Below are 13,444 nucleotides of genomic sequence, written 5' to 3' on the forward strand. Positions count from 1 at the left end.
ATATGCATATATACATACGTAGATGTAGAAACTTACATTTATACGTATATATATGCATATGTGGGCACAGGACGTCACGAAACGTGTACAACAAAGAAATACGAAGTACGAGTACATGGAATATGAACTATTTCTTCGAACAACGAAAGACACAAATGGAAAACAAGACAAACAACATAAAGAACGACCCTTCATTAACTGTTTTGCTGTTTTTCTACTCTCGTATTTCGAGCATTTAACTACAATATACGCTTTCGATAAAACAGTTGCTCCTGCAAAGCAAATTAAATAAACTTTGGGATTTTGCGGAGGTTCAAAATTGGTAACACAAACAGGACAGTGAAAGGAAACAGGAAGGGCTGCTAAGCCTAATGGAGTTTGCGGTGGCGAACGCGTAAATTAAAATTTGGACAGGAGACAGACAAGAACACGTCTTCTTTGTTTCAGCTACAACGGAGAGAAAAAAACACAAGTTAGGAGAAGAAAGAAAGATGGCCGATGGTCACGTGGGAGCCACGTGAGCAAGGGAGGAGGAGTGAGGGAGAGAGAGTGACAGAGTAATAGGATAGAATAGTGGGAGAAGAGGAGGTAAAAAATAAGAGAGAGAAAAACGAAACAGTAAAAAGATCGTATAGAGTGTGCATCAGAATTATTAAGATAAAACTTACTTGGAAGAGTAAGTTCAATCATATAATAATATAAATAATATATATATATATATATATATGATACAAATAATATGTGAGTATATGCATATATACGTACATGTATGTACATACCTACATCTAACGCTTGTCAACGTTAAACAGGATGAGGTTTGTGGCATTTTCGTACTATTTCGAATAAATAAACATTTCGGAGTTACGTGAGTAATTAGCGTGTAATAATTACCATAAGCGATATAAGAATATGCAAGATTCATAAAAATTGTTTAATATTGAGGATTATTTTGCGTGATTCCACAATCGCATCACTCCATATGAATTCAAGCAAGGTTAAAACATTTTGCACGTGACCAACTCAGATTTAGCTCAAATTTTGTTTGGTAGTACCTCTATATGCATAAGAAAGACATTCAGAATTTTAGGTTTTCAACTGCTAAGGGTTTCAAAGATATGCCCCACCAAAATTTGAGGTCCACGCCCCTCGTGGAGCGCGAGGGTAAACTTATACAGATTTTGGTGCTGAGTATCTAACCATAGTATTTGACTGAAATTGGCTACTCCGGGTAATCAGAACCCAGCTTGTCAGAATCTGCTATCAGTATTACTCTATCTCCCTTCATTTTGGAGTAATTGGCCTTTCAAATATGAACCTTTTCATGGGTGGAAAAAGAATCAATATTCTAGGGTCTCCCATGAGGCCAATATGTCTTCAACTTGAGGACTGATCAGTTCACAATAAGCATATTAACAATGTACAAGGCATAATATATTTATGGGCCTCTGAAAATGGTTCCGCGCGAAAAAAAACACGTTTTTGACAATTTTCGCCTCGCAAATTCACCATGTGGACAATTAAACATGAGAATGAAACTTATTCTCCAGGAATGTATGTATCCAAACTTTATTCGGGGCATATCTTTGAAACCTTTAGGAGTTGAACCCTAAAATTATGCATGTCTTCCTTATGCATATAGAGGTATTACCAAAAGTTCTGAGCCAATTCTGAGTTGGTCACGTGTACAGCTCTTGTTGAGTTCAACTGGAATGACCCAATCGTTAAGGTGGCAGAAAAATTGCTTGATATTTGCATATTTGCATCCTTTTACGTTTTGGGTTCAAAACCCACTCGCGTTCACTTTGCTTGCCATCAACCTTACGAGGTGATAAAATAACTTCTGGGGTCGATGTAAGTCGATGTAATCGATTATATACTGGGTGTTGATACCTGCATAACCATAGTCATATAACATAAACCAATTAAAAAAAAAGGAAGAATATTAATTATAGATTAAGCGGTCTTGAATCCAGATGGAATTACAATAGCGTAGAATATTTTTCAATTCGATTATAATATTCCTAACATTTATTCATCAGTCTGCTTTATAGTACTGTCACTTAGAAAACTTAAAACTGACATAATCTAATTGACAGAGGCGTCATATAAAGCGTGCTTTACAAAACTCAAGAGAAATGTTCACGTCTTGGGAGCCATATGATGAGCTTTCTCCTTAGAACCAGGTCAAGAGATTTTTCCTCCAAATTTTCCGTTCAAAAAATAGGTAGGCTGTCCTGATGCCACTTTATATCTTTAGAAAGTGTCTGATTATATGACATTTACCAATTCAAAACTTCCATTGTTATATACTTAAAATAGAGGTGTCTCATTTATTATCAAAATTCTCATCTTTAAGTAGATATTTTCATTGTTGCTGTAGGGAATTAATAATAATGGTACACTCTTCCTACGTGACTAATAGTATAACCTAGTCACTGAAGTAGCGGAGTACGTAATAGGCAGTCAAAGATAGTCGTGTCTTACTGGTTTTACTAAGTATACTGTATACTGAAGTGACCGTTACAACAATCCAACATTTTAAGGATATAACAGTGGCGACGAGAGTCACGTAGAATTAATAAATTTGACGATGATTTTAACAACTCACGAGAAGTTAAACTCACAAAGTTTTGTTGTGTGAATTTTACGAAAAATAAATCGTAAAAATTATGGAAAATTTGCTTGGTCAAGTTGCAAAAACAGCAACAGCAACAATTACTGTTACAACAATAAATACTGCAATTAATGAAGTCGTCATGAAATTCAGAAAAAGTGTTCTAGCCAGACTATGTCGCGAACTCCATAGCAGAGTTCAAATACGAACCTGACGAAGGAGTTACCTTAGAAGCATACTACAGAAGATATGAGCAAATCTTCGGGAAATAACGTAAAGATTGGGACAACGAGATGAAAACGCGCTTAATCTTACCAAAACTGGCGGCAGCAAAACATGAACGTTACAGCAGTTATGTACTTCCAAGGAAACCTTCCGACATAAACTTTAATGACACAATAGATATATTGTGTAAAATTTTTAATGAAAAAAGCTCATTGTTCAACATACATTGGAAGTGTCTGAACAAAGAAAAACAACGAGGACTACAACACATATGCTAGTAGAGTAAACAGGGAATGCGAAATAAATTAACGCCAGATATGTTCAAATGCCTGATTTTTACACAAGGACTTACTGCCGAAAAGGACACAGAAGTTAAAACTAGAATTCTCGCAAAGCTGGAAAAAAACCTACAGCAAATGTCAGAAGAATGTGAAAGGATAGTCAAATTAAGACACGACACAGAGGAAATCGAATGAAAAGATTGTTTCCAAGTAAAGCAAGTGCGAAATTGTCAGAATTGAAATAATGTGTTTTCTAAAAAAAAAAACTCGACAAAAATCAAGAAATAAACCCATGTTTTGTATGTGGAGGTATACACCTGAGGAAAAATTGTGCATTTAAAAAAAACGGAGTGCTTTCGTTGTTGTAATATAGGACATATAAAGACCCATTGTAGAATGAAGATGACAAAATGTCAGAACAAAGGAAAAAGAATAAATAGTATTTATCGGAAGAGATTGGTAATATAACAATGAGGAAATTCATGAAAGTGAAAATCAGAAATACAAGTGTTAGACACTGGTAGTGATATCACCATTATAAACGAAAAAACTTTGAATTATGTCGGTAAGCCGAAATTAATTAAATCGAAAATGGTGGCACATGGTGTTACGGGGAAAATATTATATTTTTTCGGTGAATTCGTATGTAATGTAATATTTCGCGGTAAAACGAAAAAAGCAGATATATGTATTAAAAAGTTCACTTAATTTATTCGGCACAGAGGGGATGGAACTATTCAAAGTATGGAATATGCCCATAAGTGTTTTGTGTGGAAATATAGTCGGTTTAGTGGAAGGTTCGAAAGGGGCCGAAGGACTGAAACAAAAAATTGCAGCAAAACAGAGTGGAACACTTGTATGTAAGCCAAAACGAAATATAAATTGCTCACGATAAAAAGTAAACATTGTTTAAAAGTTGAAGTTCCGTGGTCGAGACTACACATCGATTTCGCTGGACCTTTAAATGCTTCATACTACTTAGTGGCAGTTGATAGTTTTTCGAAATGGCCTAAAATTTGAAAGTGTTAAAAATCAACCTTCTCAACTGTGAAATTTTTTACACGAAATGTTTGTAAGATTTGACACCCTAGACAAGATAATGTTTGATAGTGGAACGTAATTTGTGTCTAGCGAATTTTATAAACTTTGTGAAACGTTCACAGTAGAACATACTATGGCGCCATACCATCGCAGCTCTAATGGACAGGCAGAGCGCTTTATCAATGCCTTCAAAAGAGCCTTTAGAAAATCGAATAAGGAAGTCACCGATGAGGTAGATTTACAATTTTTAAGGTTACCGTGTGACACCAAATCCGAATACACCAGTAGGTAGCTCACCAGCGGAGCTGATGTTTGCAAGGAAAGTAAAATCAGTCTTTGATAAATTGCTACTTAGTAAGAAAAGAAAAAAGTGCCAGGGAAGACATAGCAAGATTCTTTAAAGTTGGTGAAAAAGTGTATATGAGGGCATACAAGAATGGAAAGCAGAGTTGGGAAGATAACGTAGGTACCAAATGCATAAGTAAAATGAAGTGTTGGGTAAAAAGTAGAAAAGGTATACAAAAGAGACACAAGAACCAACTGAAAAAGATTCATGGAAAGCAAACCAAAGAAGTTGGAGGAACCGATAGAATGATTGTACGATACGTTCCAAGTACCAACGCCACTGCAGGTGATTGAACCCAGGCGTACAAGTGAGAGGAAGAAAAAGAGTCCCTGAAAATAGATTCCAAGCGCAAAAATATCAAATTGTAAGAAAAGAAAAGAAAAAAAACTCAAAAAAGGGAGGCGGGGGTAAATAAAAAAAGTATTGCTAAATAAAATAAACACTTCCTAAGAAAAGATTAAAGGGAAGATGTTGTAGGGAATTAGTAATAATGATATAAACCCCGCCCACATGACGAATGGAATAACCTAGAGAAGTACGGGAAGTACCGGAGTACATAGTAGGCGATCAGAGATAGTCGTGTCTTTATTGGTTTTACTAAGTATACTGTATACCGAAGTGACCCTTATAACAAACCAACATTTTAAGGATATAACGACTGCAAATAATAAGTATATTCTTCCCAGCAAACCGTCTTGGAAATCGTGTTTCTTTGGCATTGTAAAATGCGCACCAAGTGTTGCGCCTTGGTAACTGTACGATTCTGAATCAGAGATAATGAACCTCAATGCCACATGATCTAGTGTAACTGATCAATGAAACAAAGGTGCATCCATTGTGTTTGATTCTCCATTTAATTTAATATTTACGTGAACAAACACATTGAACGGGAAATTCTGATTAACGATATAATGAATGTTACCAAGTACGAGAGGTACCTGAAGAAGGCAGAAACGTTATGACTATAATAACCAAGATGAGGGCAAATTGTCTGAATGTAGTATTATTGTATAATAATGATAATTCCTCGTTTCAGAAATTTAGTTAAAAATTAGTGATATCTATTTGAAAATTTGTTGTGAGTGCTAAAAAGATATAACTATGTTTGTGTTTGTGTGAGTCAATTTGGCTCAAATAATTTGACTACTTCAACTAGAATCAAAGAAAAGTAAATCGAACAAATATATACGACTCAGAAAATTAAGGGAAATCTTACAGAAATAAACAATAAATCTTCAGTAAACAACTTTTAAAAAATAGCTGTTGTAAAATGCATATGTAGTTGGAATATGACCAACCAAATACTAAAATGTTGCTAACATCGTCCATATCGCCAACCTTTGCTAACAATGAACATAATAGTTTGTAAATGGAGTTCAACCAATTTGCATCAATGTAAATAATAACAAGGTTCCACTGTGGAATATGACTAAAATATTTTATAACCTTCATTTTCCTACTGTAAAACTATTAGTATGCTACAAAACTAGAAGTAACTTTTACCTTTTGACTAAACAAAAATAATAAAGGAAGAACTAAAGAAGAACACAAATTAAATAATATTGAAAAGACCAGATTTACTTTCTTGGATGCATGGAAAATGTTTTACACCACTTACTGTATTGTTTCCATTCTATTATATTTGAGATGGGAGCTGTTCAAAGTCTGTCAAAGAATGAGGAACAAACTTTAAATTAAAGTGTTTTCTTATTTTCTCATTTCATTTATGACCCAAACCTCACCAGGTCCTGTAATTATCATCCGAAACTTTGACTCCAAAAGCGTGTATAGAATTTCTGTCATCAGGGATCTTCTCTAGAAACATAAGTGTTTTGGATATCAACTTAAAGCGTGCGGTGAAACAAGTTAAAAAGGTTCACGACATTCTAGTGTTTCTTTGGAACAACTCATGTAACTGGGACATAGAATTTTCATTGACCGAGATGGAGGTTTCTTTTTTTGGAAGCCGTATATGTTTGTCAGAAAATAGAAGTAGCAATATGTTCAATTTGATTCTATCAAATGTGTGTTTTTCCAAGAGATTCTTTTACTTTTCGTTTCATTACTGTACCGTTGCAGAAAAGTTTCAAGTTAATATTTAGTCTATTAGTCAACAACATGTAGCATTTCTTCAACCACCTGACCATCGCAAATGAAGGAAATGCTAAAATGTAATACGACCAAGTAGAATTTCTTGTCTCAGAAAATGAATGCAGCGATTTTTAGGATGTTGAAGACTGATGTGGCAGTAGAATTATAACATCGAAAAGTTACAAATGCATCAAGTTTACAAGAAGCACAGCCTTATAAAAGCGCAGCTGGTTTTATCACAAGTGCGATGGCTTTACAAAAAAGTGCAGCTGGTCCTACAATAGACACAGCCGACTTCCCTTATAAGAGCAGCTGGTTCCTACCACAAGCGCAACTCAACGAATGAGTTGACTTGAACAAGTATGAGCTGGATTCATTACATTACCATCCTAACTTTGTAACAGTTAATATCAAAGAAGATTAATTTTTCTTATTTTATTCTTGTTTGTTTTCCCATATCAACACTATACAGTAACACTGAGAAGTCGATCTCAATAAGGATACGGAAAACACACCGGGGAATGTTACGAACTGTTACTTCCTTTCCAGACATAGTATGAGATGTCTTAAATTGAAAACTGGCTGACAGCCATTTGTAATATGACGTACACTCTTTTGCTTGGTCATTTTGAAGTTGAACGTTTAAACTGAATATAACGACTCCTTCCAGTTATTGCTTCTCGTTACGACCGACCCAATAATCTCATATCCCACCACCAACACATTTTCATGTGAAGCTAATCCTCACGCATCACAATACGGTGCAAGTTCTAAGTGCGTAAAAATTTTAAAAAAAAACTAAGACCAACTGTTCGATTTACGTCATTTTCGAATTTCGTTCCACTCTACGCTAGAAATACCAAGAATCGATATTGAAGACTGACACCATAAGAAAAAGTAACTGATGCTAATCCATTTTTAAAATCGAATTTGTGTTCAAAACGAGTGCTCTGACATTAGTATCGCTCGAGATCAGTTCAGATAAGGTTTAGTTATCTCAAAGTAATTTAGATTAGATGCGCTCTTTGCTGTGCTGATAAGGCTTGCATTTCTGCCATGCAACTGGAGCAGACCCATAGGCAGACTATCACTTTTTGAGACAATTAATCTTACAAAGAACACATCTTATATATAAATGGCAATTTCTGTCTCTCTGTCTGTTACCATCTTAGTGCCTAAACCAGCGAACCAATATTCACGAAACTTTGCAGACATGTTACACTAACATCCAAATGTGCCCCCACCCACCCAACAAGGGAATTCGGCGAATTGTATGATAAAATAAGAAGGTTGTAAAAAGTATTAGTCGGAGGGAAAGGTAGTAGCAGAGTGAGGATGAATTATATTAGTGAAGGCGAGAACAGCGATGGCAATGGGATGTTAACGCTAACGCAGCTTTCATATACACGCAACGCTGCATACATACTTTCGTAAATACACCCACACCCACATACACACACCCACCAACATACACACACACAGAGTAAGGTGAGTGTGAGGAATGCGTAGCTTTAAGGAGAGAGGGGGTAGGTGGCTTTTCTGCTGTTCATCGCAAAGAGACACTCACACACACACATACATACGTATACATACATTCATATGTCTACTATACACCATTTTAAACTCGTGCTTACCTATATGTATGTTTGTAAATTTGTGTGTGTGTGTGTGTGTGTGTGTGTGTGTGTGTGTGTGTGTGTGTGTGTGTGTGTCACGTCTTATAACTGTAGGATTTTCCCTGTTGGATTTTGTAGGATTTTCCCTGTTGCTGTCATATTGTGTGATTTTAAATTACGTCAAAATTTACAAATTTGGTATATTGAAATAATTTTCCACGTTAAATCCGATTTACTTGTTCCTAACATCCGGTTGAATTATATCCAAACTGGATTTCAATAAAAATCTATAATGCCCCCCCCCCCTAGAGAGGGGAGTGGTGCTGTAGCACATGTTTATAAATCAGCTACGATAAGCTACGACAAGCGACAACGCCAGCTATTATACGCAAACTGCTTATCAATGTATTTGTAAATCTATCTATTTGTCTAATTTATTTTACTCAGATGCATATTCGTTTGTTGAAATAATATAGGGACATTCCTTATTCACCCACTAATCGAATTAATAGTTTGTAATACCTGTTTTTAGCAATAAACTATTGCCATAAACAACGGGTTGGGCATAAAGACAGGAAATGAACAGGAAAAGGGATAGGACATGGAATAGTGTAATGGTAAACGGGAACTGGGGATAATCCCCGCTTTCCCGAGTATTACCGGTCACCTCATTTATTTTACTCAGATGCATATTCGTTTGTTAAAATAATATAGGGACATTCCTTATTCACCCACTAATCGTATTAATAGTTTGTAATACCTATTTTTAGCAATAAACTATTACCATAAAGGTTAATAAAATATTTATTGACTTAATTACACCTAACTGATTCTAAAATTTATATAGTCTTTTCTTCTCTAGGCACATGGCCCAAAAATTTTTTGGTGGGAGGGCAGTCGATTAGATTGATCCCAGTATGCAACTGGTACTTAATTTATTGACCCCGAAAAGATGAAAGGCAAAGTCGACCTCGGCGGAATTTGAACTCAGAACGTAACGGCAGACGAAATACCGCTAAGCATTTCGTCCGGCGCCCTAACGTTTCTGCCAGCTCGCTGCCTTTCTAAAATTTATATATTGTCATAGGATTGGGGATAGGAATGGGAGCGGAACTAAAACGGGGACTGAACAGGGAACGGGAATAGAACATGGCACAGTGTAATGGTAAACAGGAACTGGGAATAACCCTCGCTTTCCCGGTATTACCGGTCAAGTCATTTATTTTACTCGGATGCATATTCGTTTGTTAAAATAAGGATATTCTTATTCACCCACTAATCGTATTAATAGTTTGTAATACCTAATATTACCCTAAAGATTAATAAAATATTTAATGGATTAATTACACCTAACTGATTCTAAAATTTATACACTGACATGGGATTGGGAATAGGAACAATTCTACCTAGTACTATATTGGTGGGAATAATGAATTATAAGCTGATTGAAACTTAATTGAAAAAACAATGTTTGTTAACAATATTTATTTTGCAGTTGGTAAATGGATATTTATCATTTACGTGTTTATTTTTCAGATAAGTAGGTCTAGTTGGCATCTCCAAGCACTTCAATCCCAAGAATAAGAAGAGACATTTAAGAATATGACGTACACACCACCTAAACAAAAGTACATGGGAATATATAGCTGCAACGAAGTACTTCAACAAGGACGGTGCGTCCACAGTGTGTGTTGCGTAGAAAGATCTTGTCAGACGGGAACTTGAAAACAGGGTAAATACACGAACATCTTCATGTCATTTACCATCGGAGAGAAACTTTGGAAGAATTTCGTAGACTCGTATGAACTTTCAAAGCTTAGTCGCTGGATTCTAAGAGACTAATTGGTATATAATATGATGTTGCATATTGCATAGTTATGTAGAAGGGGCTTCATAGCAGCAGAGAGATTTATTATTCCTGGAGCTGAGATTCTTGCGAGAGAAACATAAATGGTGAGCACGAAGTAAAAAATACCTCTCAAGGTTTCTATCTGAAATAACATTTTTCGACAGGAAACAGATGGTATGGCGGAAGTTGTTGCGATACAAGTTGCTAAAACATCGACACACATCGATGTTAGATGAATCAACTGATGTTTCTAGCTGTACTCAACTGATCTACTTTACTCACTGTATTGTTGATGATCAGCTGAAGTTGATTAATTCTTGTCCTTTCTTCTGTTTGGAACAATAACTACAGTACGAGACATTGCTGGTGCGGTGTCAAGCTACACAGCAAAGCATTGGATGCAATGACAAAATCCTTAGAGCCATTTGTACGGGTGGGAATGTTTCACGTATTAATACGGTTTTAATGCATTGGCAAAGAAAGGTTCTCTGCACTGTGCCGTTCTCATAACCAGCACTCTTCATTCTAACTTTCTCAAAGACGTAACCTTTGTTATATGAGAAGGTTTATGAAATAAAATAAAAATTCGATCACTTGACACTCGTTTGTCCAGAGTGTTGTGTGAAGAATTTAGCTTCGAACACAACTGTTTCTGAACACTAAGATGAGATGATTGACAAAGATAACACTACACATCTAAAATGTTTGTGACGACATTACAATTTTCTCTATCTCACTAAGTTTATAACAGCACTGTACAATAAGTGCTTCATTGTATTAGAATTGTGTGGTGCCCAGTGGCGGTTCGCATACAGGCACTGCGCAACTGCAGCACCTCTATTTCCACTCGATATTATCGATAACATTCAATATAATGAGTCCTTTTTTCTTTTAAATTCTTTCTTTATACTTGTACATTATATAATCCTTAAGCTTAATGTCAGTAGCCATCCCCTAGTTTATGAAAAAAATGCAAAATTCCTTGTATAGAACTGCGCTCTTCACAGTTCCAGCGACGCTGTGTTTGGCTGTTGTGCTCATGCTCACATGTCCGAGATAGAAAGCTTCACGCTAGGGAGAGACAGCACTGTCGTTCACGCGGTGCCGGTAAAAGGTAGTATTTCGTTTTGACTCCGCGTGTGTTATGCTTAAAAACGTGTTTATATTCTTAAATGTGATAAAGTGTAGAATTAGATTATTATCCTGCTTCCAGCTACAGTGTTGCTGCCAGGATTTGAAAAATAGAACAGATTACCCCCCATCCTCTTATTTTGTGATTTAGGTGGGGATTGAAAAACAAGGGGGAATTTGCGGCGGTGTTCAGTGAACATATTAAACACATTACCCGGCAGTGGCTAAAACGCGAACCGATCAAGTTTACGTATAAATATTCTTTTTTATGTGTTTGTTTCCTTTTATACAATATTAAAACAACGGCTAAAAGTTAGCACCCCAACTAATTTTATCTACCAGCCGCCATTTTATTTTGGAGTAATTTGGACGTGTTACAATTTAAATTAAGGTAAAACTAGAAATAAGTTTAAGAACTAGTTACCTACATGTATTGCCTCTATAGAGACCGGCTACATGGCCTGGGTTTGAAATGATTGTCTACATGTTTCATGCTAAAAAATTCTATATAGAGAGTGTTTACATGTTGTGTGTTTGTAGAGATTGTCTACATGTTCTGCCTCTATAGTGTATCTCTATATGCCACTATAGAGACCATCTCTATACTATGTGTCTTTAGAGACTAATCAGCGTTCTGACAGTTTACATGTTAGAAATTTGTCCAAAAAGTGAATTGGCTGTCATAGGAAAAGAGTCGAAAGACCAATAAGAGGAACGAACAATGCGGATAAATTTGTTAAAGGACTCGAATTTTGGATTTTATGTCATCGTCCGATTCGACTCAAGGGTTCTTATTACAACTTTAACTAATCAAAGCTAATCTTTTGAATATGAGAATCTCAATGAGTCATACGACAGGCGGAGGTGAAAGTATATAATAATTCTAGTTGGATTGGAATGTGACGGAATGTGACGGAATGTGACTAGCAAGCGTTCATTCGTAACGAGTTGGTAGACGAGTCGCAAGTATATGAAAGGAAATCTGAAGTAAGAGAAAAGTTAACTAAAATCATTTTTATCTACAAGATAAAATGAAGCTGTGGCAGTATTTGGTTAAAATGGAGACAGCTCATCATGATCTGGCAAAAATCTCTGTATTAGCTCAGAGATGGAAAGATTAGCCTGTTTTGTTGTGAGTTATGTTTGGCAATATTAATGCAGTTTGACACTACTGCAGAAGAGATGGTGTTAATAATGCAAATATCTCGCATTGTTTCATAAATCTTTTGTCTTTGTTTCTGTCCCTCACATTCCTCTCACACCGACATCAAATGTGGCTGAATATTAGACTCAATAAGGTAATGTGCCACACACACAGACGACAAAAGTTTTGAGATTTACATAAGACACGTCTACATTTGCAACAAACATAAAAGATACGATAAAGAAAGCAACATTAGACACAAACATATTTAAAGCAATCACAAATACAACATTTAGCCAAAAGAAACAACACTCTACAAACAATATATTGGATACACCATGGACTAAGTCCATCCAAGCTGGGCCCTAATTTCTTCACAACAAACTACAATATACTAAAAGAACACAAAACAGTATATTTCGTATCATGGCACATTACATACAGACCAGCTACACGATGAAACAAGAAATGAAAGACCTCTTGGACATGCAAGGAGTATAGTTAAACAACCAAAGTAACATGAAAAATTGAAAGTAACCCTCTAAGTAATTTGAAAAATCGAAAGTAACTCTCTAAGTAACATGAAAAGTCGACTACTCAGAAGCAATATTCTTGAGCACTACAACACAGTTCACTAAAAATGTTATTTCACCCACCTTACTTAGAGAAACATTAAAAACAAACAAACGTGCTCAGAAATAGCTACCCCTATCAGTACTTACATTATTCCTATGTGCTGGGATGGGATGCATACTCGCAATAAGTACAAAGTGACGACAACTGTTGCGCTTTCACCAAGTTTCCTTTACCCGTTCTCACTGAGAACACTACCAAGACCTGCAACCATGTAAGAATAAAGTGGACAGTAGAGATAGTACAGCGTATCCAGACTGCAACTGTACCTATACAATTAATCATTGCGTATTAGAATATACAAGAAGGTTATCAGATATGTTAAAAGCATGGTATATGTAGAACAATATATATACAACGACCCACACTACAATGTGACTGCCGATACTCCAGTACTAACCCTATTCGCACCAGTTCCCAATCTTTCTCCGTCCATAATCTATCCTAATTTATAGAAACAGGTTACACGGTGT

General features: G+C 35.9%; 1 protein-coding gene across 2 annotated transcripts in view; it reads right to left on the minus strand.

Annotated features, from left to right (window-relative positions):
- LOC106871030 (probable peptidylglycine alpha-hydroxylating monooxygenase 1) overlaps positions 1-13,444 on the minus strand; it is an 87,130-nt gene that overhangs the window by 47,559 nt on the left and 26,127 nt on the right. The window contains exon 2 of one of the 2 annotated variants that reach the window (XM_052970708.1): positions 13,061-13,175. The exons of the other annotated variant lie outside the window; for it this stretch is intronic. Within the exon in view, the coding sequence (XP_052826668.1) occupies positions 13,061-13,090 (30 nt within the window). The 5' untranslated portion in view covers positions 13,091-13,175. The remainder of the gene's footprint in view (positions 1-13,060; positions 13,176-13,444) is intronic. 2 annotated transcript variants of the gene reach the window in all.

This window comes from Octopus bimaculoides, chromosome 9 (assembly GCF_001194135.2).
Source record: "Octopus bimaculoides isolate UCB-OBI-ISO-001 chromosome 9, ASM119413v2, whole genome shotgun sequence".
In the NCBI taxonomy this organism is placed as follows: domain Eukaryota; kingdom Metazoa; phylum Mollusca; class Cephalopoda; order Octopoda; family Octopodidae; genus Octopus; species Octopus bimaculoides.